General features: G+C 40.1%; 1 protein-coding gene across 3 annotated transcripts in view; it reads left to right on the top strand.

Moving 5' to 3' along the window:
* ARHGAP26 (Rho GTPase activating protein 26) overlaps positions 1–25584 on the top strand; it is a 643079-nt gene that overhangs the window by 601166 nt on the left and 16329 nt on the right. For all 3 annotated transcript variants that reach the window (XM_089673029.1, XM_089673028.1, XM_089673027.1), the window contains one exon: positions 5934–6038. In XM_089673029.1, coding sequence (XP_089529155.1) covers positions 5934–6038 — 105 coding nt within the window. The remainder of the gene's footprint in view (positions 1–5933; positions 6039–25584) is intronic.

Below are 25584 nucleotides of genomic sequence, written 5' to 3'. Positions count from 1 at the left end.
ACATCTCTATGCCCTTGGAGGACCAGAGTGATGTTACTTCCCAATCTGGCCATTTTTTTTTTTTTTTTAAAGCACTAGATCAATGCTTTTTTTTAATCCAATTATTTACATTGCAGAGGAGAGATATGGGGTCTTATTGACCCCATATCTCGCCATAAAGAGGACCTGTCACTAATTATTTCCATCACAAGGGATGCATGCATTTCTTGTGATAAGAATAAAAGTGATTACAATTTTTTTTAATAGAACAGCGCAAAATAATTTTTTTTTTTTTAATTTTTAAAGTGCCCTGTGCTCGCACACAGTGGTGAACGCATACGTAGGCCATGCCCATATATGTAAATGGTGTTCAAACCACACACGTGAGGTATCGCCACGAACGTCAGAGCAAAAGCAATAATTCTCATTTTTAAAAACTGCACATTTCTGTTTCGGTTTTCAGCCAAGTGGATTTTGAATTTTCGTTTTCGGCACCAGAGTTTTCATTTCCGTGCACCACTAGTATGCAGCACATGTAACTCCCCAAGGGCCTGTATTTTTATGCTTCAGCATCCAGAAGCTGGTAAGCATCCATGTGCATGAGACCACCAGCTGACATGAGCAGAACTTCCTTGGAATGAGTGTGGCCATAATTCTGAGCTTCACTTTGATAGTTGGACCATTTCTAAGTGAGAAAAGGGCAATAACAATCAACTGCTGATGCTTAAAGTGGAAAGAAACAATCATATCCTTTAAACAAAGGAAACTGCCATCTTTGCCTCTGTTGATCTGCAACTGCCATGGTACTGCACATGTGATCAGTTATGACACCAGCCGTTTGATGGTTTAACAGTTTGATTGAGAGCACAAGAAAATGTGACAGTTAGTATTTCTGGCATGCCAGAAGTATAACTGTTTTTGAAACCTGTAGCTGCATTTTTAAAAAGGTGCACCTTTTTCCTGTAGGAAACATGGTCACAGCAGCTCATTCAAATGAATGGGCTGCTATGCCTGAGTAAACATGGGCTGCACAGCCCACAATAGCATGAACTTAAGCTTGCCTATCCTCTGGAATTAGATTGTTGAGTATTTTAAAACTTAAGTCATAAATATAGTGGCTATTACAGGTAACTGCATATCTACTCTGGTTTGCCAGTATGTTGATGTTATGGTAACCCCCTTAGTATTGTTTCGTAATCATTTGCAATACACAGAAATTACTAAGTACTTCCAGACATTTTTGCTAAAATAGCAAGTTTGGCCTTTCAAGTGTCTCCAAGCTCACATTCTTTCTGAGACAAACATGTCTTTTATGTGGTCGTTGTGCATGAGATCTCTGTAACAACAAGTTATCGGTTTGCCCAGCAAGTACTACATACTTGAGGTACAGTACTGTACGACACAGCAATTCTGGGGGTGGAAATGGCAAGCTGATGAGGTTTTTCATACATTAAATTCTGAAGGGGATTGCATTACCGGGGCCGAGAGATGATTTATATTGCTGGCTTCACGGCTAAGCCGTTTACATAAATCACTGTTGGGATGTCAGCTTATGCTCCACATAGATTATTATATGAGAAATATATCATGCCATACTCTATACAGTAGAAGGCTGTATTTACAATTTATCTCTTGGTTTAACTATACTGAATGTGGCTGTATTTATATTAAAAAGAACATAGGTCTGATGGAAAAGGATTGGGGTAATTTATTAAAGTGGAGCTCCAGGCTTCCCCCAATTAAATACAAATACTGTAGCTGCTGACTTTTAGTATAAGGATACTTACCTGTCCAGGGAACCAGTGATGTCCTCACCTGAGCCAATTCCTCAGTCAGCTTCGGGTGCAGGTGTCAACATCTTCAATAAGGGAAACCGGCAATTCATATTGTGAATGGTCCCTCACTCTTCTGGAATCTGTGAAGTGTCCTAAAAGGCTGTAGGTGAAGGATGGGGAGCCAAACTTCCAGTTCAGATCACCACAGTGCAACTGACTGGGAGTGGGTATCTGTCAAAACCACGTACCTGTTCCCCCCCAAAAAAAGTACTAAATGTAGCAGTGGAGGGAAGAGTATGTAAATAAGTAAAATTTCCCATTTTGAGTGAAGTTCCACTTTAAGGCTGGAGAGTGCAAAATCTGGTGCAACTCTGCAGAGAAACCAATCAGCTTCCAGGTTTTATTGCCAAAGCTTAACTGAACAAGCTGATTGGCTATCATGCACAGCTGGACCAGATTCTGAGTGCACCAGTTTTAGTAAATAACCCCCATAGTATTGTAAAAAGTGCTCTTGGTATAATGTAATACAGTCTGTAATTATTTATTTCCAGTATTTTTAATGGCACTGATAGAAAAGTATACCCATAGGTGTGTAGACTAAAGGAATCTAAAAGTCTCCCGGGGATCAGGTAGGAATGTTTTTTCCCCGCTTGAGCAAATTGAATCATGCTTTATTGGGGGGTTTTCACCTTTCTCTGGATCAACTGTGGGTATAGAATTGGGTATATGGAGGTTTTCTATTTGTGTGTTTGTTTGTTTGTTTTTTTCTGTGGGTTGAACTGGATGGACTTGTTTCTTTTTTCTGTTACAACATTTTTTGGAAACAAACTAAAAAAGGTATACACAACAAAAGATTCCCATGCAGGGGATAAAAGTAGAAGAACATGTAGAAAATTGCAATACTAACACATAAGGTAGGGAAAGGGATATGACTGCTGCAGTTGCAATTTCACTTACAGATCTTCTTACTACCCAATAATGAAAGGAGAATCCGCACACTGATGAGCTCATCTCACTCTCTCATTCATCTGCTGTCTTCTATCTGCACTTGCACTGCAGCGTACCCAACTCTACTCTTATGCTGCTTCTCTCTCCCTCTCTCTGACCCCTGCTGTACAGCAGCTGTACAGTTACAAAAATGTTTGAATCTGAGATGAAAGCAGTGTGAATCTTGGAGGAAACCCTAAGGGACCCCTAAGCGTAAACCACAGTGAGATTTGTAACACAGCAGTACAGCAAGTGGTGAAGTCTAAGGTTCTAGCATCCCTTCACTTTCTTCACAACTTTATAATAAAAAAAAATATATATTTTCTAAAGGATTAGAAAATGTTGTGTAAGGGACTTGCACAGTTAATGAGCAGGTTTGTGTAGATTGAATGTCAGACACTTTATCTCATATACACGGAACTGTTGCAAACTAAGATTTGTTAGCATCCAATGTCCCAACTGGGGCTACTATTACTCAGTGATCAGTTATGTTTGACAGATATAGACCAATTGTGCTTAGCTACAGAGCATGAGTAATTGGTCCTCTCTCCACATTGGCAGCAGTCCCATCATGGTTTTGCATTGATGCTTTCTTCAATATCCTTTCAATGTTTTCAGAAAGTGCAATACATTAAAATCCGTTTGGTCTTTGTGATCTGATCCTCAAACAGTTCATATAACGCAACTCTTGTCTTTTCATGGAGGGCAGCTGAGGACATAGGAAGGACTTAGATTGATGCCGTCATTCATAAGCCTTTAAGCATTAACCTTCAAGATACTGGCATTGCTTGCATCTACAGGGGAATGCACAGGAACCTAAAAAACAATATTAAAAGCATTTTTTATTCCTTAATGAAGGTTCGACTTAAGACTATTGAAAAAATGGCACTGCTTTTCAGTAGTTTTTGTGGCAAACTTTCCACTGATATTTTTATTTATTTATTTGAAAGGGGTTGTTCTGAGTGATTTGACATATGATTTAGATATAATTTTTTAGCAAAATGCAAACAACAATAATATGCAGTAAGCGATGAGAGCCAGACCATATACAAATTAGAATAATCATTGAGCTCAACTCAATCCTTCACATACACTTATAGCTTGTGATTTGGTAGTGTGGTAAATAAACTTCACAATTATGCAGTCAAAAGAGATGACTTAGATCTTCATTTTTACAACCAGATTTTCATTTACCTCAAACAGTATCTAAGCAAGTGACCCTTGAAAAAACAATTTCTGGTAATACTATTCTAAATTATTTCAGCTTGAATGATAATGGACCTTTTTATTGGCAACTTCAGAACAGATTGACTGATGAAAGCTGATCCGATTTACTGTGCTTTATTGCTTTTTTCACCTTGTTTAGTCAATAGGATCAATGGTGTACGTGTTTTAGAATACTGCATTAAACAGCACGTAGCAGACGTCCAAAGGTTAATGCTTTTAAACAAAGCTTGGCTAAGCTCATATGGTGTTTAGTGTGGATGATCTGGTCTTCTATGTTAGAAACTATTTTTGTTAATTTTTTTTAAAAATGAAAGCCCAACTCTTGCTAGATTTTTTTTGCATAGAATGGGGTTCTGCTTGCATTCTTTCCTAATGTAAAGCCTGGTGCACATGTCCCGAAAGTCAGCTAGTTGAGTAGTAACTGGCAGACTTTCGGTACATGTGTAGCATTGTCTGTTTAACAAAAGCTGGTCATTAGATCGGCTTCTGTTCAACAGTATTGCTGGAAAAGCAGCATTTGGTCAGCTGCTTAGTTAAAGAACTATTATTACAATTTTTTACATTGTTATGTCCCTCATGGGACAAAGTACATGTAGTAATTTGTGCCATGATGCTAGGTACTTCCAAAGTCTAGTTATGAGGTCCAACCAACCTTCCTCTCTGACAACAGCTGTAAAAGAGATTCAGCAAAAACCGGCTGACTTTTGTTACATGTGTAACACTGTCTGTTCAACAGAAGCCAGTTAGTGGATGGGCTTCTGTCCAACAGTCTTTCTGGGAGGCCAGAGTCAGCGCTCTCACCCAATGGCTGCAAGTACTGACTAGTGCATTCTGGTGGGGGAAGAGTCGCCTGTCAGAATACAGTAGCAAAGCGGGAGAGATCCCCGCATCACGCTTTGTTGTGTTGATGCAGGGATCTTTCAGTTTTTTTCTTTTTCAGGTCAACCCTCTGATTAAGAAAGAACTGAATATGTATACCCAGCTTTACCCATCACCTGTGCAGGAACTGAGAAAGGAATATTCTAGTGGAGACACAGATTGCAATAAACACCTAGCAGAGATTCCCACCCTTTTCAGTTTTACTTAGAACAATGTTTAATGTACAGTATGTCTCTATCCTATTTGAAAAATACTTTCTCAACTGGGGACACTTTTTCCTGAAAGAGGAAGCAAGAAGAATCCTTTAGACTGCAAGTAGAACCCAAGAACCTGAGAGAGGTTCTAGCCCTCCACGCTCTACTCAAAACTAAAAAGAAAAAAATACACACATTTTTGCTTGGAACAAAGCTTTACAAGCCAACTTTAGTTTTGAATTTTAGGTTGATGATAAAATATCAACATTGCCACTGGCAGTGAGGGAAAACCCTCTCTAACAGGGAAACAGTCTTCAGACACCACAGAAGTGCATGCAGCAAAACATTTCCTTTTATTTAATTTGCAGTTACAGCTGTAACAGTCATATTACCAGTGTTAGTTTTTTCTTTTTTTTCTTTTATTGTCTGCATCCTCCACATATAATTCCCTTCTCGAAACTGTGCACTGTACCACAAATGAGTAATGAAGGTCTAGTTAATTATAAGACCAGCTTATGTCTGGAGAAACCCAGTTTTGGCTCAGTATCAAAGGCTGGAAATGTGCATTCCATAATATGGGTTTTCTCAGCTACCCAGCTGTTATTTTCTACTTGAGCATTGCCTTAACAATGGTGCACATTCATTTTTTGTGGTTTAACTGTCAACAGCACATCTAACTCCAGCTGAAATTTGGTTTAAACAGACTAAGGTGTGAAGGGGATGAAAGAGTGGTGCAATGTATTGTGCTAAGCATGTAAATAAAAAAAAATAGCATTTTTTTCCAAAAAGCTCTAAATTTGCCAGAAAAATTGTACATATAAAAATATTTGTGTAGTTTTAATGTGTTGCGCTTATTTTTTTTTTACATGGATTTTTTTTTTCCTTTGATCAGCTCATTAAATCCAAGTCCAACATCGCCACTGACTTGCCCAATGTTTTCTGCCCCATCAAGCCCTATGCCAACATCTTCAACATCGAATGATTCTTCCCCGACAAGGTCAGTTAATGAAAATGTTCGATTCTGATGTAATTGCGCTTGTATTCTCTTGTTGTGCCTCTGATATTGCAAACAGACTGTGACGGACTTTGGCCCCCTTGTGTGACCAGGGGTTACAGCTTACTAACAAAGTACAGATCATATAGCAGTGTCACTTCTCAGGTAGATGCAAACAGCAGTCAATGGTAGAGTCAAGGTGCTGCTGCTTAGAACAGGCCTTAACCACTTACTGTCCATCCATACTTAAATGGCCAGGTTGCTGGGTGTTTAAGATAATGCCCAGTGCAGCCTTTAAAAATTGTTCCTGATCACCACCCCCCGAGTCCCACTAGATCAGTGTAAGCCAACAACAGTGTTCCTGATCACCGCCACACCAGTGCCAATGACTCAAAACTAGTGCAGCCAGCAAAAGTGTTCCTGATCTCCACAACACCAGTCCCAGTGTCAGTAGACCAGTGTAAGCCAGCAACAATGTTCTGATCACTAGCAATACCAGTGCACATGTCAACATGGTCAATGCAGCCAGCAACAGTGTCCCTTACCACTGCCACACTAGTCCCAGTGTCACCGGACCAAAACCATGGAGATTTACAAATTGCAGTCACATAGCACAAATAGATTATTTATTTTCCTTTTAAGACTTGTGAATTGAGCCTAATATGTTTTATTGAGCTCAACAGATTTTTTTTAGGTACATATTCACATGAGTGCAGTATCACATTTCTGTTAACGTGCTTTGTATTTAAGCAGAACTAAATTCACCTTGCCAGCTTTAAAATCTTCACCCAGCCTTTTTCCAGATTCAGGATCTTGAGCCATATTATTGGCTTGGCTGGAATTACATAACTCCCACATGTGCGCATGAGACTTCATTAATATCATAAATGCCTATGCTTCTGCAATTTTTTCCACTTAGTTAAAGAAGAACTGTCATTACAATTTTTTACACGGTTACGTCCCTTTTGGGACAAATTACATGTAGTACTTTGTGCCATGATGCTAGCTGCTTCCAAAGTCTAGTTATGAGGTCCATCCTGCCTTCCTCTCTGACAACAGCTGTAAAGTAGACGGATTCATCTGGAACCAGCAGATTTTCAGTACATGTACTCCACCACCAATTATGTTAAGTACACACATGGGGTTGAAGTATGAAAAATAGTGGATGTTCACATCAGAGGAATAAGGATTGCTTCCATTATATGCATGGAACACTTAATTGAAGAAACTGATATATTTTTGTTTCTGAACGAATATACACTCACCGGCCACTTTATCAAGTACACCCGTTCAAAGAGAAAATATCCAGTAAGTGGCAGTTGTGTGGATGAAAATGCCTTGTTGACATCGGAGGAGAATGGGCAGACTGGTTTGAGATGAAAAAAAGGCAACAGTAACTCAAATAACCACTCATTACAACCAAGGTATGCAGGACACCATCTTTGAACGCACAACACGTTGAACCTTGAAGCAGATGGGCTACAGCTGCAGAAGACCACACCAGGTGCCACTCCTGTCAGCTAAGAACAGAAAACGTAAGCTACAGTTCACACAGGCTTGCCAAAATTGGACAATAGAAGATTGTAAAAACGTTGCCTGGTCTGATCAGTCTCGATTTTGGCTGCAACATTTGGATGGTAGGGTCAGAATCTGGCATAAACAACATGAAAGCATGGATCCATCCTGACTTGTATCAACGGTTTAGGCGACAAATCTGCAGCTACTGCATTATGCTATTATGTCAATATGGACCAAAATCTCTGAGGAATGTTTCCAACACCTTGCTGAATGTATCCCATGAAGAATTAGGGCAGTTGTGAAGGCAAAAGGGGGTCCAACTCAGTACTAGCACGGTGTACCTAATAAAGTGGCTGGCGAGTGTATTTTCATGTTTACAGCACTGGACACTTTTCATAAGAGACTTTGCACTTTATTCTATATATCTTCTTTTTATGTTACATTGCACATATGCACTTTTAATTGCAAGTTATATTGATGCACGTTTTGTGATAGCACTGTCTAAAATGTATCAAATTTTTTTGTTATTGGATCAATAGGATAGCAGCTGCACAATTTAAATATGTATAGGCTAACTCACTCACAAAAGTTCTATGGCGCAATTTTGATTTAGTTTACACAGTTTTGTATTAAGGCATTGCACGTCACCCTTAAAATGTTACACGTAGTAGATTATTCGGCTTTCTTTTCACCTCCATTATTTATCATTACAAACCAAGTGGTGTTGGGACTTGTCTGAGGTGTGACTGAAGTCCTGATTTACAGCTGTGTCCTTTTTTTTTTTTTTTTTTTAGTATAGCTTTGTGGCAAGCAGGGAGCTATCAGTCACATTTGCAAAATGGGATAAATATGGAAGTGCAAGCTGGTGCAGTGGTGATTAGAGAACTAGTGAGAGGTAGTGAAGAAACATGTATTGGTGTAGTTACAGTGAATGTAAACGTGTGCAACAGTAAGAAGTGCAACGTGTGTGTCTGTGCAAGTGGTGGCAGGTGCAGAAAATGATGCTAGTGCATTGACAGTGGGCAAGTTAATGCAGTGGCGACAGGTGTGTGTGGGTGCAGTGATTTTTTTTAATTATTATTTTATTATAATATATTTGTAGTGAAGTTGCATACTTTTACACTCCTATTTAAGAAAATATGTTAATTTATTGTTCATCAGTTTCCAGAATTTATTGCCAAAGCTTAATTGAACAAATTGAAGTTCGATACTGTTTGGCTGCCATGCACAGCTGCACCAGATTCTGAGTGCACAATTTTTAGTAAACCTCCCCCATTATTTTAAAGCAGTATCCCATTAATTAGACTGAAGTTCTTTAAATATTGGGGACTGCTTATACTACCTTCTATGTAAATTGCTAGATGGTGGGCTGTGTCTTGCTTCAGTACTTCTGAATTATAGACCCAGAAGAAGCATGCAGCAAATGAAAGTTGGACAAAAGTCAGAAATTCTTCTCTCTATTCTTCCTGTGGATCAGTGAGTCAAAGTATTGGAGCCCTTGGATCAGCATGACAGTTAGCATTCTCAGCAGGAGAGGGCACCCTACATATTTGATTGACACTTTACATTTGCAAATTTTATTCTTTTTACTTTAGCGACGCCAGTTTTCCTGTATACATTCATGCATTTACAGTAGGGAATTTAAACATAAAAAAGGCACATACAGTAAGAAATCTGCATCTATCCCTATCTTGGTAAACTGCCATATGTGGTAGAATATAATTTTATGCACCAGAGGGGCAGAAAGAAAGTTGAGTAATCCATTCTTGGCCCCGTGCCATACTTTCAGGCCAAAACAAATAAGAAGAGTATTAGAGCTAGTTCGTGCCCTTAAAATCTCAGCAGGATTGGAGAAGTGTTACAGCGGCCAGAATATCACAGCTCTTACATCATCTGACAAGGCTGTCCAAGGTGCCAGACGCACGGTAACAGTAACAAAAATACATACAATATCAAATGGTGTTTTCTACAAAGCAACAGCAAGTACAGTAGCTGGAGTGAAAACTCAGGCTTTATATATATATTATTTCACTAATGGGCTGCGTGGTCTGGATTTTGATACAGTTAAAGTTTAACTGTAGCCAAAAAGTGTTTGTTTGATACAGAAAATAGCAAGGTTAGAACCTCCGTTTTTTGGTTTATATCGCTGTGCTGCAATTGAGATTTCCCCTCACATCATGTGTGGTCAACAAGCAAGAAAGTGAACAGCATCGCTCCAATGGGAACACAGACTGTAATAAAATGTGTGCGACATTCAACCATCGGCTATATTTTTACTATGATAGAATAAAGATTTACAGTTTTAGTGTACCCTTGATGTTTCATCAGATATATTGCAAATTGATGTCTTGTCATTTGAGAAACTCCAGTGTAGAGCAGTAAATAGAATAGAAGGATGTTAGATCACTTCTGCATCTGAATTAATGATCACTGGTTCTTCACACCTGAAAATGTTCTGGTATTTTTGCGTTGATTTCTACAATTTAGAAAGATTACTGGACCTCAGGGTATCCCGATCTTGACTGTAACTTGCTGGTCCACCAATTGGTTAAATGGGGTATTGAGGTCAGTAGTGGTGCTCTTAGGTCTTGTTCACACCATGGTGCAGAGACATGAGTTTTCCTGCATGCATTCTGCCAGGGCACAAAGAAAACAATCACACCACAACACTAGTATCACATGCAGATTTTTTTTGTGCAGAATTCTGTAACGTGTCCCATAGGAAACCATGTTACATGTAGTGTGTTTTTGCAAAATGCACAAAAAATGCATAGGTGTGAACCAGGCCTAAAACTCACTGAAACGTGCATAAAAACTGATGTAAACTCGTGTTGCTGCAAGTGCAATTGCGCGGTTTTCCCATGCTTTTTACGAGGCCTTAACAACAAAAAAATTGGAAGCTGATCGGTTTATTGCAGAGCTTGCACCATATTTTATACCCTCCAGTTTTAGTAAATCTCTCCCACTATGTCCTGCCTCTGTCTTCTTTTTATTGTTGTTTCACCTGCTGCTGTCGCTGGCAGATCCTGGCTGTCACAATTAACAAGATGCATTATCCAGATATTGAATTTTCTAAGGACTGGTGATAGATTTAAAGCCTACTCTCTTTGCTGCAGCACGTGTCCATGGGCAGCAGAGTTCAACATGCTAAAAGCACGTTCACTGCACAGTGACCAAGCTATACATGTTTAACCACTTGCCTCTCTGGCGCAGTAGATTGCCGCTCTGGCGGCACGTGTAACTCTGTGTCCACCAGACAGAGTGGATCACTGTTACCTGTAACCTGGTATCATGTGATCACTATGATTGGTCATCCGTATCACATAACAATGTAAATAACCTGCTATGAATGGCTTTCCATGGTACCTGGTTACCTGTTCCATGTGATTAGCTTAGCCAATCACAGATCACATTGAAAACCAAAGCTGTTCATGAATGGGAAACCCACGTCACTGAATAAGCAATATGTATAATTGTGTATAAAGAAAAAAAATCCCTGATCATCCCCGCCCCTATCCCCTTATTGAGTAGTACAGTGTCACTATGGTGACACTGAGCTGCTCTGATGACAGGTTGTAAAAAAAAAAATCGTAAAAAAAAATATATATATTTTAAATATTGACTAAAATATATATATTTTTTTGTACGTATTGTCATCAGTCAGTATGTCTGATCACCACCATACCAGTCATATGATGGTGAGTATGGAGGGAAAAAAGGGTATTTAATTCCTTTATTTTCAAAAACAATTGTGACAAAATTTAATTACAACTTCAAAAAACTGACTAAATACCTCTTACTAAATACCTTAGACTGTCTATTTTCCAAAAAAGGGTAATTCGGGGGGCATTTGTACTGTCCTGGCATTTTAGGGCTTCAAGACATTAGATCGGCTGTCTGTACATCAGGATTGACCAATTCAAATTGATCAATTGATTCAAATATTTATACCATAGTTTGTAGACACTTTCACTTAATTTTTTTTCATTTATATAATAAAAAAAAAACATCTAGTGGTGATCAAATATCACCAAAAGAAAGCTCTATTTGTGTTAAGAAAATATATAAATCTTTTTTGGGTACAGTGTTGCATGACCACGTAATTTCCAGTTAAAGTAGCACAGTGCTGAATAGCAAAAACCTGGCCTGGTCATAAAGGGGGTAAAACCTACCGGAGCTCATAAATGAAAGTGTACGCCTAGGTTGATTTTCCCTGAGGTAGACCAACAGTGCTCCAAAGCTCACAGTGTCTTCCTGGACCTTGAAACAACATGAGAGTATAAGGTGAAAAGCCGGCGACTCGTTCTCCCGATAAAAGGAATTTATTAATAAAAGGTACAGTGCACGTTTCAGCAGCTTGCGTGTTTATGAATATTTTTTTTTGCCAAAATTGCTGGAACGTGAACACTGTATCCTTTATCGGGAGAATGAGTTGTCGACTCTTCATCTAATACTCTCTTCAGGAGCTCAGGTGGTTGTGATATTAAACCTTCAGGGAGGCAGAAGCTATGCATAGATACTGCAAATAAATATTCAAAATAGCCTAACCCAGACTAAGGTCAGTATTCTAACTTAAACGTATGTCAGGCATCACCCATATTGTTTTTGTCTTGGATAGAGAGAAATATATCCTCTGTCTAGTTATTTTTTGTGTCCTCCCTCTCAATATTACCAAAGCCAATGGCAGTATCACAAGCCCTTGGAAAATGAATAACTAGATAATGCACGTGTTTAAGTGGGTCACTTTTTCTGTATGCGTTGTAAGGGGAGCAAGAGGTTAACCGCTGTGTATTAACATAATTCTTAACAAAAGACTTGTTTTTATGGGGGGGTTTTTCATCCTTTATTGCACTTCAATGCTGTTATAAGACCATAGATAGATAGTATTTCAGAAAAGATTTACACTAGCTAAAAATACATAACACAAAATTAATATAGTGCTATTGTTCTAAGGCTAAGTTCTAGTAGTAGTCAGCCAAAAAGAAACGTGGCATATCGGCCCCCATCTTCCTTCCAGCATTTGATTGCTCTACCACCTTTAATTGGCTCCACTTTTTAACCCAGCATAACAAGCAAAACAATATCACTTCTCATTATTTAAAAATACGACTTCTGGTAGAAAGTCACAATATCTTCAGTTGAAGATTGGTAGTTTCCAAAAAGCAGAACAAGAAGAATCTATATTTTACTGCTGTTACATAACCTTGCTTGGGTAACGGGTAGCCATTTGCGGTCAGTGGTTAATACAGGGTTTTAGTGTTTGCTTATGTGACTCAACAAGTTGCTTATCAGTTCTTCAGGCTCTCCATCTCCCAAAATGCTCATCATGACACGTTTTTCATTTCCTTTTTTTGGTATTGTTCCTTATTCTCCAACTTGGTCACTTCCCTATTTACACATAGTCTACTGTTTGTGTTTTGTACTGGAGATGGCATTCACAGTGTTTATATTTTTGTTATCAGATAGATGCCTGTTGAAAGATAATTTCCTTAATCAAGTAATTTATCTTCTCCTTTTGTATTAAATAGGGAAAATAGCCATGGTGGTTTAAAAATTGAGAAGCTTGCTTAGTAAGAGATATATATTTGTAAGTGAAGAGGTATAACTTTTTTTTTGCTTGTAAGGCTACATAAGTCGCAATGGATTCCACAGAATTCTTTCCACCTGAGTTGTGGTAAAAGGTGCCTAAGGCTGCTGTGGGTACAGAGGTAGCTGGTATGTACTGTTTTTGGTTCAAATACAGTATGTTATGCAGAGGCCCTCGTTCTTCAGTTTACAAATATACTGTGCACTGCAAAAACAGTTGCTCTAGATCAGAGGGGAAGCACTGAAATGAAGGGAAGTTGTGCTGATTTCTTTTATCCAATCATGTGCATGCAAAAATGCTGTTTTTGTTTTTGGGATGTGAGTGGGAATTTTTTGCAAAGCTTTACCTCATTTAGTAAGCTCTGGAGCAAGTGCACTTGCAGTGCACAGTATAATTGCCTTTAGTAAATAAACCCCAATGTGTTTTTGAGTTGTCGAAGAGGTATACAATGCTAGTGAGTCGGTCTCAAGTAAGGAAACCTCTAATTAAAGCAGTATTAAACCCAAATCCAAAATGTAATATATTGCAGCTTACCAATCCTTAAATGTGGTGGCTGCGTTAGTTTTCTTTTTTTTTTTTAGGCTTTTTTTCCCTTTATTTTCATCTGACCAGTAACACACCTCCTGTATTACAGTGCCCCCACTCTGGATGAAGGGGCACCGGATGAAGCCGGGCATACACGGATAAAAATTCTGCCAGTTTAGTAGGGACCGGACGAATTTTGATCCATGTATGGGCAGGCTGGTCTACTGATCGACTTGTGTACAACCAGCCTATTGGTGTTTTTACATTTGATCAGCGCCACAGGGTATATCTGGCAGTGCTTACCACTGTATTCCAGCAGTAGGGAAGTCTCTCTGCCATCAGAATACAATTACTCAGCTGGAAGTATTCCCCCATCCACCTTGAATGTGTTGTTGGGAATTGGGTCTTAGTCATTTTTTTCATTCAACCAGTGGGTTGAATGAAAAAAAAATAAAAATTTATGGACAACTTTATATGTACTAGGAGATTTAGATACACTAACAAATTGAAGCCAAACTCCAGTTCATACTTTATAAGTAGTTACAACAAACCGTTTTTCCTTTTGGGATAAAGGTTTTACAGAAATAAATAAAAGCTGATCAGTGTAGTGTAGTAAATGGTTTGTCTCATTCCTGTAACTGTTATATCTGCAAGAGAACTTGTTCTTTTGAAAAATAACACTTACTGCCAGGATCATCATGTAAAAATAAGAGAAAGGAAGCCTAAAAAGAAAACTAATGCAGCCACGACATCTAAGACACAGGTAAGCCGCAATACAGTTAGGTCCATATATATTTGAACACAGGCACAATTTTCATACTTTTGGCTCTGTATGCCACCAGAATAAATGAAAATTAAACAATGCAAATTAATTTGAAGTGCAGACTTTCAGCTTTAATTCAAGGGGTTGAATATAAATATCAAGTACAAATTTTAGGAGCTGCAACCATTTTTATACACAGTCCCTCCTTTTTCAAGGGCTCAAATGTAATTGGACAAATGAATATAATCATAAATAAAATGTAAATTTTTAATATTTTGTTGAGAATCCTTTACTGGCAATGATTGCCTGAAGTCTGGACATTACCAAAGACTGGGTTTCCTCCTTTCTGATGCTTTGCCAGGTGCTAACTTTTGCTGTCTTCAGTTGTTCTTTGTTTGTGGGTCTTTCTGCCTTTAGTTTTGCCTTTTGAGATCAGGTGATTGACTCAGCCATTGCAGAATATTCCATTTCTTTTCCTTCAAAAGCTCCTGGGTTGCTTTTGCAATGTGTTTTTGGATCATTGTCCATCTGTACTGTGAAGCGCCATCCAATCAACTTTGCTGCATTTGGCTGAATCTGGGATGACAGTATATCTCTAAACACTGCAGAATTCATCCGGCTGCTTCTGTCTTCTGTCACATCATCAATAAACACCAATGACCCAGTGCCACTGGAAGCCATGCATGCCCATGTCATCACACTGCATCCACCATGTTTTACAGATGACGGTGTGTGCTTTGGATTATGAGCTGTTCCAAGCCTTCTCCACACTTTTTTCTTCCCGTCATTCTGGTACAGATTAATCTTAGTTTCATCCACCCAAAGAATGCTTTTCCAGAACTGGTCTGGCTTTTTTAGAGGTTTTTCGACAGTCTAATCTGGTTTTTCTATTCTTCAGGCTTATGAATGGTTTGCACATTGTGGTGAGCCCTCTGTATTTGCGCTCGTGAAGTCTTCTCTTGATTGTAGACTTTGACAATGATACGCCCACCTCCTGGAGAGTGTCCTTCACTTTTCTGAACGTTAAGAATTGTTTTTTCTTTAACATAGAGAGGATCCTGCGCTTATACACTACTGTTGTCTTCCGTGGATGTCAATGCCTTTTTATGTTGCTGAGCTCATCGGTGCGTTCTTCTTTCCTCAGAATGTATCAAACTGTTGATTTGGCCACTCCTAATGTTGCTGCTATCTTTCTGATGGATTTGTTTTGTTTTTGAAGCCCTACAATGGCCTGTTTTACTTGCATGGACAACTCCTGAATGCATGATGTAGGTTCACAGCAATAGATTCCAAATGTAAATACCACACTTAGAATCAACTCCAGACCTTTTACCTGCTTAATTGATGAAGATTCAATTGTTCAATTACTTTTGGTCCCTTCAAAAAGGGGGATGGCTACTCTTAAGGGCTGTAATTCTTAAACCCTTCCTCCAATTTGGATGTACATACCCTCAAATTAAAACTGCGAGTGTGCACTTTCAACCCATATCTATTATAGAACTATAGCTTGAATATGTTTTAGTAAATACTTGAAAAAAAAAAAAAATTGTGCCTGTGTCCAAATATATATGGACCTAACTGTATATTACATTTTGCTTTTGGGGTTAATACCACTTTAACTGTTTTGACAAGACCCAGTAGGAGGGGTGTCCTTGACATGCAGACCAAGACTGCTAAGATTATGTGCATATGGGTATCCGTCTTGTGAGAAATGTTACTACCTGGCCTGGTTTCCTTGTTGGGTAGTTTGCTATAAAACCTGCCAACAGCACAGGTGTTTTTACTGCCTGTTATCTTCCTCTGTGGAACTATATTACATTTATAAAGTTGGTATGAAAGAGGTACTGAAGATAAAGGGAAACTCATACAAATGAGCGCAGAGAGGCCACTCCAGGTGGAAACATGTGAACAGTTAATCATGAGCTCACCACTGCTGCCTTGCTAATCATTTGCATGATGAAGAGAACCAAAAAAAATAGACGCTGTGGAAAATGCTCTCAGACAATCACCTTAATGAAGGTGCATCTTTATTGGGCGAGACAAAGTAGCAAATATAATAAAATTTGACCAACCTAAGTGTGACTTTAACGGACGGCCCGTCCGCTCTGAAGGGAGCTGAGATCGGAATCGCTCCTGTCGACTTCAAATCACGTGGTGTCACCATGGCAAGCGAAGGCAGTGTCCGGCGTTGGCTTCAGCCGGGAGCATGTGTAGGGTTACCAAGATGACATGTTTCGCGCAGTTGCGCTTTGTCAATTCCCTGGTAACCCGGACCGGCGGCCATTATATAGAAGACCATTAAAGGGAAGGCTGGCTGAGTGTAATTAGCAGGGGATAGGGTGTCAATCAGAGCAGACGGCTCGTCGTGAAGCAATGCTGAATACAAATTTAAAAGTGCAAATTATAGAAAGTGGTGCCAATTAATGAAGTGATATGTATAAGAACACTATTGTAAAGCATGATATACTTTTATCTTTAGCAGAATAAATGTAATAATAAAACAAAATAATTAAAAGAAAAAAAACTTTTCTTGTGGGAGAACTCTAAGTTAAAAATGACATCGCTGGTTCATGGAAGCTATGTCAAAAAATGGGTTTATAGTGAGGTAATTATGGGTATATGGACAAATACGGGGGTATGGAGAGGTGAAAGCTTGGCATATGAAAATAAAAATAACTGTATAAAAAGTACTGCTAAAAGGAATATAGTAAAATCAATACGGGTATCAAATTAGGTAGCTCATATGTTCGTAATCAAATAAACGCAATAGATGCGTAGTAACATGTATTCATAATTGAGTAAGCACAATATATACATGGAAACAGTGAGAATTAAAAAAACAAGTGTTAAAAGAAGACAATAATGTATATATAAGAAATATCAGGAGGATCCTAGTTCCGGGGACTATAAGTCATACTTGTTAGATAATGCTATGGATTTCAAGATCCTCATTGAGACCATTGGGTGTCATAGAACCTAACTTGTAGATCCAGAATGTCTCTCTCTTACATACACGGGCTAGTCTTTCATTGTCAGTAAATGTACCCTTTGGAATATGTACTAATGCTAAGACCTCAAGAAGAGTGAAATTATTTTGATGGGATTGCAAAAAGTGCCTGGGGACACTATGCTTATCGCAACCATCTCTTATAAGTCTTCTATGCTCCCCTATGCGTTTGCAAAGAGGGCATGTGGTTCGGCCTACATATAGGAGCTTACACGGGCATGTGAGGACGTATATGACGTGGTCAGTTGCACACGTAGTAAACTGACGAATGTGGTAGTCCAAAACCTGTGATTTGCCATGGGATGTTTTTCAAAGTATGGGCTCTCTTGAAAGTTACTTGTGGGGCGCGTGGGAGAATAGGTACTAGTCTAGGATCTAATTGTAAAATGTGCCAGTGTTTGCAAATGATGTTTGTAATGTCATGATGTGATGTGTTGAAACCAGTGCTGAACCTCACTGAGTTGGACTGGTCACGGGCCTGAGTGTGTATTTGGTCTTTCAATACGCTGTGTTTGGTGTATGCGTTTTTAATAAGGGAAGAGGGATAGCCTTTCTCAGAAAACTTTTTTGAAAGGAGAGACCCTTGTTCTTGGTAGTCACATAATTTTGAACAGTTCTTCCTTAGTCTTTGGAATTGGCCACTGGGAATATTATTTTTCCAGGCTGGATGGTGACAACTGGAATAGTGTAGATATAGGTTCCCACTAGTGGGTTTGGTGTAATTTGTACTACAAATTTCATTATCTGTGGCTGATAAAACCAAGTCTAAAAAGATTATATCTTGGGAGTTAAAAACATGAGTAAAAGAACGTCCAAGGTAGTTTGAATTGCAATATGCGACAAAAGATAAAAATTCCTTCAAATCACCATCCCAGATTAATAAAATGTTGTCAATATAGCGCCCAAAAAAAACGATATATTTAGCAAAGTGGTTGTTTACTTGTATGTATAGTTTCTCCCAAAATCCCATTGTGAGATTGGTGTAACAAGGGGCGAAATTCGCTCCCATCGCAGTCCCTTTTGTTTGCAAGTAATATTGGTCAAGGAATGTAAAAAATGTGATTTTACTATATTCCTTTTAGCAGTACTTTTTATACAATTATTTTTATTTTCGTATGCTAAGCTTTCACCTCTCCCCACCCCATTGTTTGTCCATATACTCATAATTACCTCACTATAAACCCATTTTTTGACATAGCTTCCATGAACCAGCGATGTCATTTTTAACTTAGGGTTCTCCCACAAGAAAAGTTTTTTTTCTTTTAATTATTTTGTTTTATTATTACATTTATTCTGCTAAAGATAAAAGTATATCATGCTTTACAATAGTGTTCTTATACATATCACTTCATTAATTGGCACCACTTTCTATAATTTGCAATTTGTACTTTTAAATTTGTATTCAGCATTGCTTCAGGATGAGCCGTGCGCTCTGATTGACACCCTATCCCCTGCTAATTACACTCAGCCAGCCTTCCCTTTAATGGTCTTCTATATAATGGCCGCCGGCCCGGGTTACCAGAGGCTTGACAAAGCGCAACTGTGCGAAACATGTCGTCTTGGTAACCCTACACATGCTCCCAGCTGAAGCCAATGCCGGACACTGCCTCCGCTTGCCATGGTGACACCACCCGGGACGCTGACACCACGTGATTTGAAGTCAACAGGAGCGTTCTCCGATCTCAGCTCCCTTCAAAGCGGACGGGCCGTTTGTTGGAGTCACACTGTCCACTTAAGGCTGGTCAAATTTTATTATATTTGCTACTTTGTCTCACCCAATAAAGATGCACCTTCATTAAGCTTTTCTGAGAGCATTTTCCACAGCGCCTATTTTTTTCAGTACTGAAGATAAAGCAGGTCAGTGCTGGATTTGTTTGTCTGGGAATATATTTCACCCAATAGAAAAAGTTCACAATTTGTCTTATAAACAATTTGATTACCTTAATTATAGGAGCCAGGGCCAAATTTAGGCACTAAGGCCCCAAACACTCTCCCTTTCTCATTTAATTGTACCCTATAGTCGCATCTCATTTATCTCAATAAAGAGCTGAAACAATATCACACATTTATCACAATCTAGATTAGAAGCAGGGACTTTTGGATTATTTAGGAGTTAAATTATAATTATGATGCCCAGGTTTGGAATTGTATAATAGTTAAATAAAGAAGAAGATTGTCTTTGATTTATGTACTACTGGCATGAAAACACTATTTAAACAAAGGATTTACAGATGCACAGTATAAAGCTTCACTCCCATCATTGAGTTTGTGTGTGTTGCAGGCCTGTTGTATGTTACACACATTATACATATCCCTCATTGCTCATTTTGAAAATTATATTAAAGATGCATCAGGGAGTGTGATCGGTGCAGTTGTCAGGTAGAGACTTTTATTCACTGACTTTAAGCCTGCACTTTTAACAAGCGCTGCTTCACTTAGCTGACTGCATGAATGTGAGTTGTGTGATTGGCCCTGCACTTAAGTAAAGTGATCATAATGCATATGGCAGATAGGTGCTATATCCTTAGAAACCCGCTAGGAGAGTTAGTATGGTGCCTCTAATGTGATTAACACCCAGAAAGAAGTGGGGAAAGGGTTGAGCTTTTCTGGACAAACTTGTAGCAGCAGTTAGAGGCGTCCCTAAGGTTTGTGTCACTTGGTGCGGTAACACTTGGTGACACCCCCTCCGACGATCCCCGCAGAATGGATCAGATCTGTGGATTGAGCATAATGGATCAGACTCCGATCCATTATGCCCAATCCGCAGATCCGATCCATCCTGCGGGGATCGTCGGCTCTCTTTACAACTTACCTTTTCTTGGAGCGGGTCCGATGTTACCCCGTATAGGTTGCATGCTGACTCTCCGCACCTGCCTCAGAACGCCACTGGCAGCAGTACGTCTTACTGTGCCTATTGAGAATCTAGCACTCTATTGTAATGTATTTAGATATGACACATTGGAGGTTTTCCTATTGTGATATTTAAAGCTGAAGTTAGTACATATTTATTTTGGTGTACAGGATTAACGCATTAGGCAGTATGTGCAATGGTGTGTATCCCATTACCTGCTGGTGGCAGCTTTGAATGGCAGTCTTCTGCCACTATGAAAGGTTTATAAAGGTTCAAGGTTTTTTACCTTCATACATTCTGTGCATGAAGGTAAAAAAACCTGTGTGCACCAGCCCCCATAAAACCTATCTTAGCCCCCTCTTAATCCAGCAACGTGCATGAGAGCCTCCAGGTTCTCTCCCTCCTCATTTGGCTGAGAGAGCAGCAGTAGCCATCGGCCATACTATAGTAACATTGAACTACACTGAAGAAAGCATTAAAAAAAAATAATGTTAAAAAAATAAATAAAATATTGAGAACATTTTTTATTTTTTTTTAACTACTTGCTGACCACACACCCCCAATGTGTGGACGAGCGACGGCTCTGGGCAAAGCAACGTACCCTTATGTCGCTTTGTTTCCAAGTGTGAGCACGCATGCATGCACCCCACCTGTCGGTCCAAGAGAGAACACAACACTGAGTAAAAGCACTACATTGTACACACACACACACGTTATTTTAGCACATCTAACCCTTTGATCTCCCCTTTTAACCATTTGATCCCCCCATCACCCAGCCAGTGCCATTAGTACAGTGTCAGTATGTAGAATTTGTCACTGATCTCTATTACTGTCACACTAGCGACATCAGATAGCATCAGGTAAGTTAGCACTCCACCCAGCCAGGGTCAGGTAGCGTTGGATTGCCTGCAGACTATTGCACTTATGCTTTAGGTCGCTGATCACCCCATTACTTGTATAGTGTTTGTACAGATCAATATATTGACTGTACTTTTGCCTCCTTAGTATAGTGTCCCTAAAAACATAGTGTTAGCAGGATTAGCCCCGTTCTCTGCCTGCACTAGCGTTTAGCCCCTTCACATGTTCTCTGCAGTTACATACAGCATGCTTGTACATTGCTGGTGTCACAAGTTAGCCTGCAGCCTCTTGATTCCTTCACATGTGTGTCTGTCTGTGCTCACCTGTGGGCATCGTCTACTATTCCCTGGGTTTTATGTCCTTCCCTTTCATCACTTCCTGACCCGCCTCCTAGCTGGCTTGTCTATTTAAGGCACGTTCTGTCCGCCCACCTCGCAGTGTGCCTGTGGCTAAGGCCACCACTGCTCTGATGCGCCCTCAACATTACCAGACCTTACAAGATGTTTCTTGTGCTCCCCTGCCTACTCCTATTGCAGGCCCCCTTCCAGTGTTGTCCACCTCCTAGTTCTTTACCCTCTTTGCTGCCCAAATCTTCAGTCCCTATACATATGTTGCAGCTCAGAGCTCCTATATCGCAACCTTCTGGATGGGTGGAGGTCCCAACATCTGTGACCTCTGTACCATCTGAGTTCCCAGATTCATGTGCTCTGCATGCTGAGACCCCAATACTCCCTTCAGCTGCTTTGGATCCAGCTGTGGTTTCCACATTAGTAGCTACTGTACCCTCTCTCCCCTGTCCTGCCCCCCTATATCCTACCGTGCCCTCTGTTCCTTGTATTACCCCAGCTTCCTGTTCTGCACAGCCTGTTTTGCCCACTGTACAAATCAAAGCCTTCACGCCTGCCCCTGTGCCCTCCCTGGCAGCCTCCTCACCAGACCCTTCATCCTGGTTATTGGTGTCTGCTCCAGCCCAGCTTCCTGTCGTATGTTCTCCTATTCTTACTCCTTTTGAGGCAAATGTTTCCAAGAGCTTACATCTGTACAAGTAGCTGCAGATTGTCATCTCCGGGTGAGTCCCAAATATTTCCCGGGTGATCAGGTTTGGCTCTCTACCAAGAGTATCTGTTTACGAGTACCCTTTAAGAAATTTGCTCCTCGGTTCATTGTTCTCCTTACCATCCTTCGCCAGGTCCATCCTGTTGCTTTCAAACTCCGCCTCCCTTCACATCTGAGAATCCCTAATGTTTTCCATGTTTCTCTTCTGAGACCTTATATCATGAACAGATTTTCCTGTCCTCATCATCATTCTTCCCCAATAGTGAATACTTCGGATCAGTAGGAAGTCTAGCAAATCTTGGATTCTAAATTCATCAGAGGGAAGCTCTTGTATCTAATTGACTGGAAGGGATATGGTACTGAGGAGAGGTGTTGGATTCCTTCTACTGATGTTTCTGCACCCCGTCTGGTGGAATTTTTTCATCAGAAGTTTCCCCTTAAGCCTGGCCCTAAAAAAGTGGGGAGATTTCGTAAGAGGGGGGTACTGTCACAAGTTAGCCTGCAGCCTCTTGTATGTTTACTCTTACCTCCTTGCTGCTCTTGATTCCTTCACATATGTTTTTGTCTGTGCTCACCTGTGGGCGTCGTCTGCTATTCCCTGGGTTTTATGTCCTTCCCTTTCATCACTTCCTGACCCGCCTCCAAGCTGGCTTGTCTATTTAAGACATGCTCAGTCTGTCCCACTTTACCTGAGCAACTTCATGTTGTTGGAGCTCCCGTGTGGTTCCTCTGTGAAGTCTGTGTACCGACCCTGGCTTCGTTCCTGATCCTGCTTGTTTTCAGCATGTCCTGACCTCAGCTTGCCCATTGGATTCCCTGTGTCTTCTCCCATTGTACCCTGCTCCCACTAGCAGTCTCCTCCACCTCAGCTGGGTGTACCTGGGGGCCGCGACCTAGTCCTAGCCTGCTACAAGTCCATCCCCACCATCAGGGGCCCTGGTGAACAAGCAGGCTGTGGCTTAGACTCCGCACCCTGGGGAACACCAAGCTGTGGACCTATAGAGCTCACTACCATTGGCATGACAGTTGGACTTTTAGAGGTTATACCGAGATGATGCCTGCAACTACAGGCTTAATCATGGTATCATTTTTTTCAGCTGGCAGTCGGCTTTCAAGTAAAAAGCAATTCTAGTGGCTAACTAGCAGTGAGAAGGGACATCCCTTCCATTCCATGGATTTCCGCTGGCTAACCATAAAGCTGATCGGAGACCCGAATGCCTCCAATCATTCCTGTGCTCTCATGCAAAGGCAAATGCAAGCATCAATCCGATGTCAGTGTGTAAACAGAGATTGCACCATGCATGTGAGGTATCACTGCAAATGTCAGATCGAGGGCAGTAATTCTTTCACTAGACCTCCTGTGTAAATCTAAAGCGGTAACCTGTAAAGGCCTTTAAAGTGTCGCCTATGGATATTATTATTATTATACAGGATTTATATAGCACCAACAGTTTGCTCAGCGCTTTACAATATAACGGGAGACAATACAGCAACAATACAGTTCAATACAAGAGGGATAGGAGGGCCCTGCTCTTTGGAGCTTACACTCTAGGAAGGATATTATATATGTATTCAGTTTGTCGCCGTTGCATGGGCGTGCGTAATTTAACCACTTGCCCTCCAGAAGAGTTACCCCCCTTCCTGACGAGGCCATTTTTTTTGATACGACACTGTTACTTTAACTGACAATTGTGCAGTCATGCAATGCTGTACCCAAATGAAATGTATATCCTTTATGTATTTTCCCACAAATAGAGCTTTCTTTGGTGGCATTTGATTATCTCTGCGGTTTTTACTCTTTATGCTATTTGAGAAAAAAAAAACAATATTTGTTATTTTCTGCCATGAAATAAATATATATATATATATATATATATATATATATATATATATATATATATACAGTCAGGTCCATAAATATTGGGACATCGACACAATTCTAACATTTTTGGCTCTATACACCACCACAATGGATTTGAAATTAAACGAACAAGATGTGCTTTAACTGCAGACTATCAGCTTTAATTTGAGGGTATTTACATCCAAATCAGGTGAACGGTGTAGGAATTACAACAGTTTTCATATGTGCCTCCCACTTGTTAAGGGACCAAAAGTAATGGGACAATTAGCTTCTCAGCTGTTCCATGGCCAGGTGTGTGTTTTTCCCTCATAATCCCAATTACAATGAGCGGATAAAAGGTCCAGAGTTAATTTCAAGTGTGCTATTTGCATTTGGAATCTGTTGCTGTCAACTCTCAAGATGAGATCCAAAGAGCTGTCACTATCAGTGAAGCAAGCCATCATTAGGCTGAAAAAACAAAACAAACCCATCAGAGAGATAGCAAAAACATTAGGCGTGGCCAAAACAACTGTTTGGAACCTTCTTAAAAAGAAGGAACGCACCGGTGAGCTCAGCAACACCAAAAGACCTGGAAGACCACGGAAAACAACTGTGGTGGATGACCGAAGAATTCTTTCCCTGGTGAAGAAAACACCCTTCACAACAGTTGGCCAGATCACGAACACTCTCCAGGAGGTAGGTGTGTGTGTGTCAAAGTCAACAATCAAGAGAAGACTTCACCAGAGTGAATACAGAGGGTTCACCACAAGATGTAAACCATTGGTGAGCCTCAAAAACAGGAAGCCCAGATTAGAGTTTGCCAAACGACATCTAAAAAAGCCTTCACAGTTCTGGAACAACATCCTATGGACAGATGAGACCAAGATCAACTTGTACCAGAATGATGGGAAGAGAAGAATATGGAGAAGGAAAGCAACTGCTCATGATCCTAAGCATACCACCTCATCAGTGAAGCATGGTGGTGGTAGTGTCATGGCGTTGGCATGTATGGCTGCCAATGGAACTGGTTCTCTTGTATTTATTGATGATGTGACTGCTGACAAAAGCAGCAGGATGAATTCTGAAGTGTTTCGGGCAATATTATCTGCTCATATTCAGCCAAATGCTTCAGAACTCATTGGACGCCGCTTCACAGTGCAGATGGACAATGACCCAAAGCATACTGCAAAAGCAACCAAAGAGTTTTTTAAGGGAAAGAAGTGGAATGTTATGCAATGGCCAAGTCAATCACCTGACCTGAATCCGATTGAGCATGCATTTCACTTGCTGAAGACAAAACCGAAGGGAAAATACCCCAAGAACAAGCAGGAACTGAAGACAGTTGCAGTAGAGGCCTGGCAGAGCATCACCAGGGATAAAACCCAGCGTCAGGTGATGTCTATGCGTTCCAGACTTCAGGCTGTAATTGACTGCAAAGGATTTGCAACCAAGTATTAAAAAGTGAAAGTTTGATTTATGATTATTATTCTGTCCCATTACTTTTGGCCCCTTAACAAGTGGGAGGCACATATGCAAACTGTTGT

The sequence above is a fragment of the Staurois parvus genome, unplaced genomic scaffold (genome assembly GCF_062004578.1).
Source record: "Staurois parvus isolate SC_StPar_1 unplaced genomic scaffold, SC_StPar_1.0 ptg000133l, whole genome shotgun sequence".
Lineage (NCBI taxonomy): Eukaryota > Metazoa > Chordata > Amphibia > Anura > Ranidae > Staurois > Staurois parvus.
This window is presented reverse-complemented; position numbering and strand designations above follow the sequence as displayed.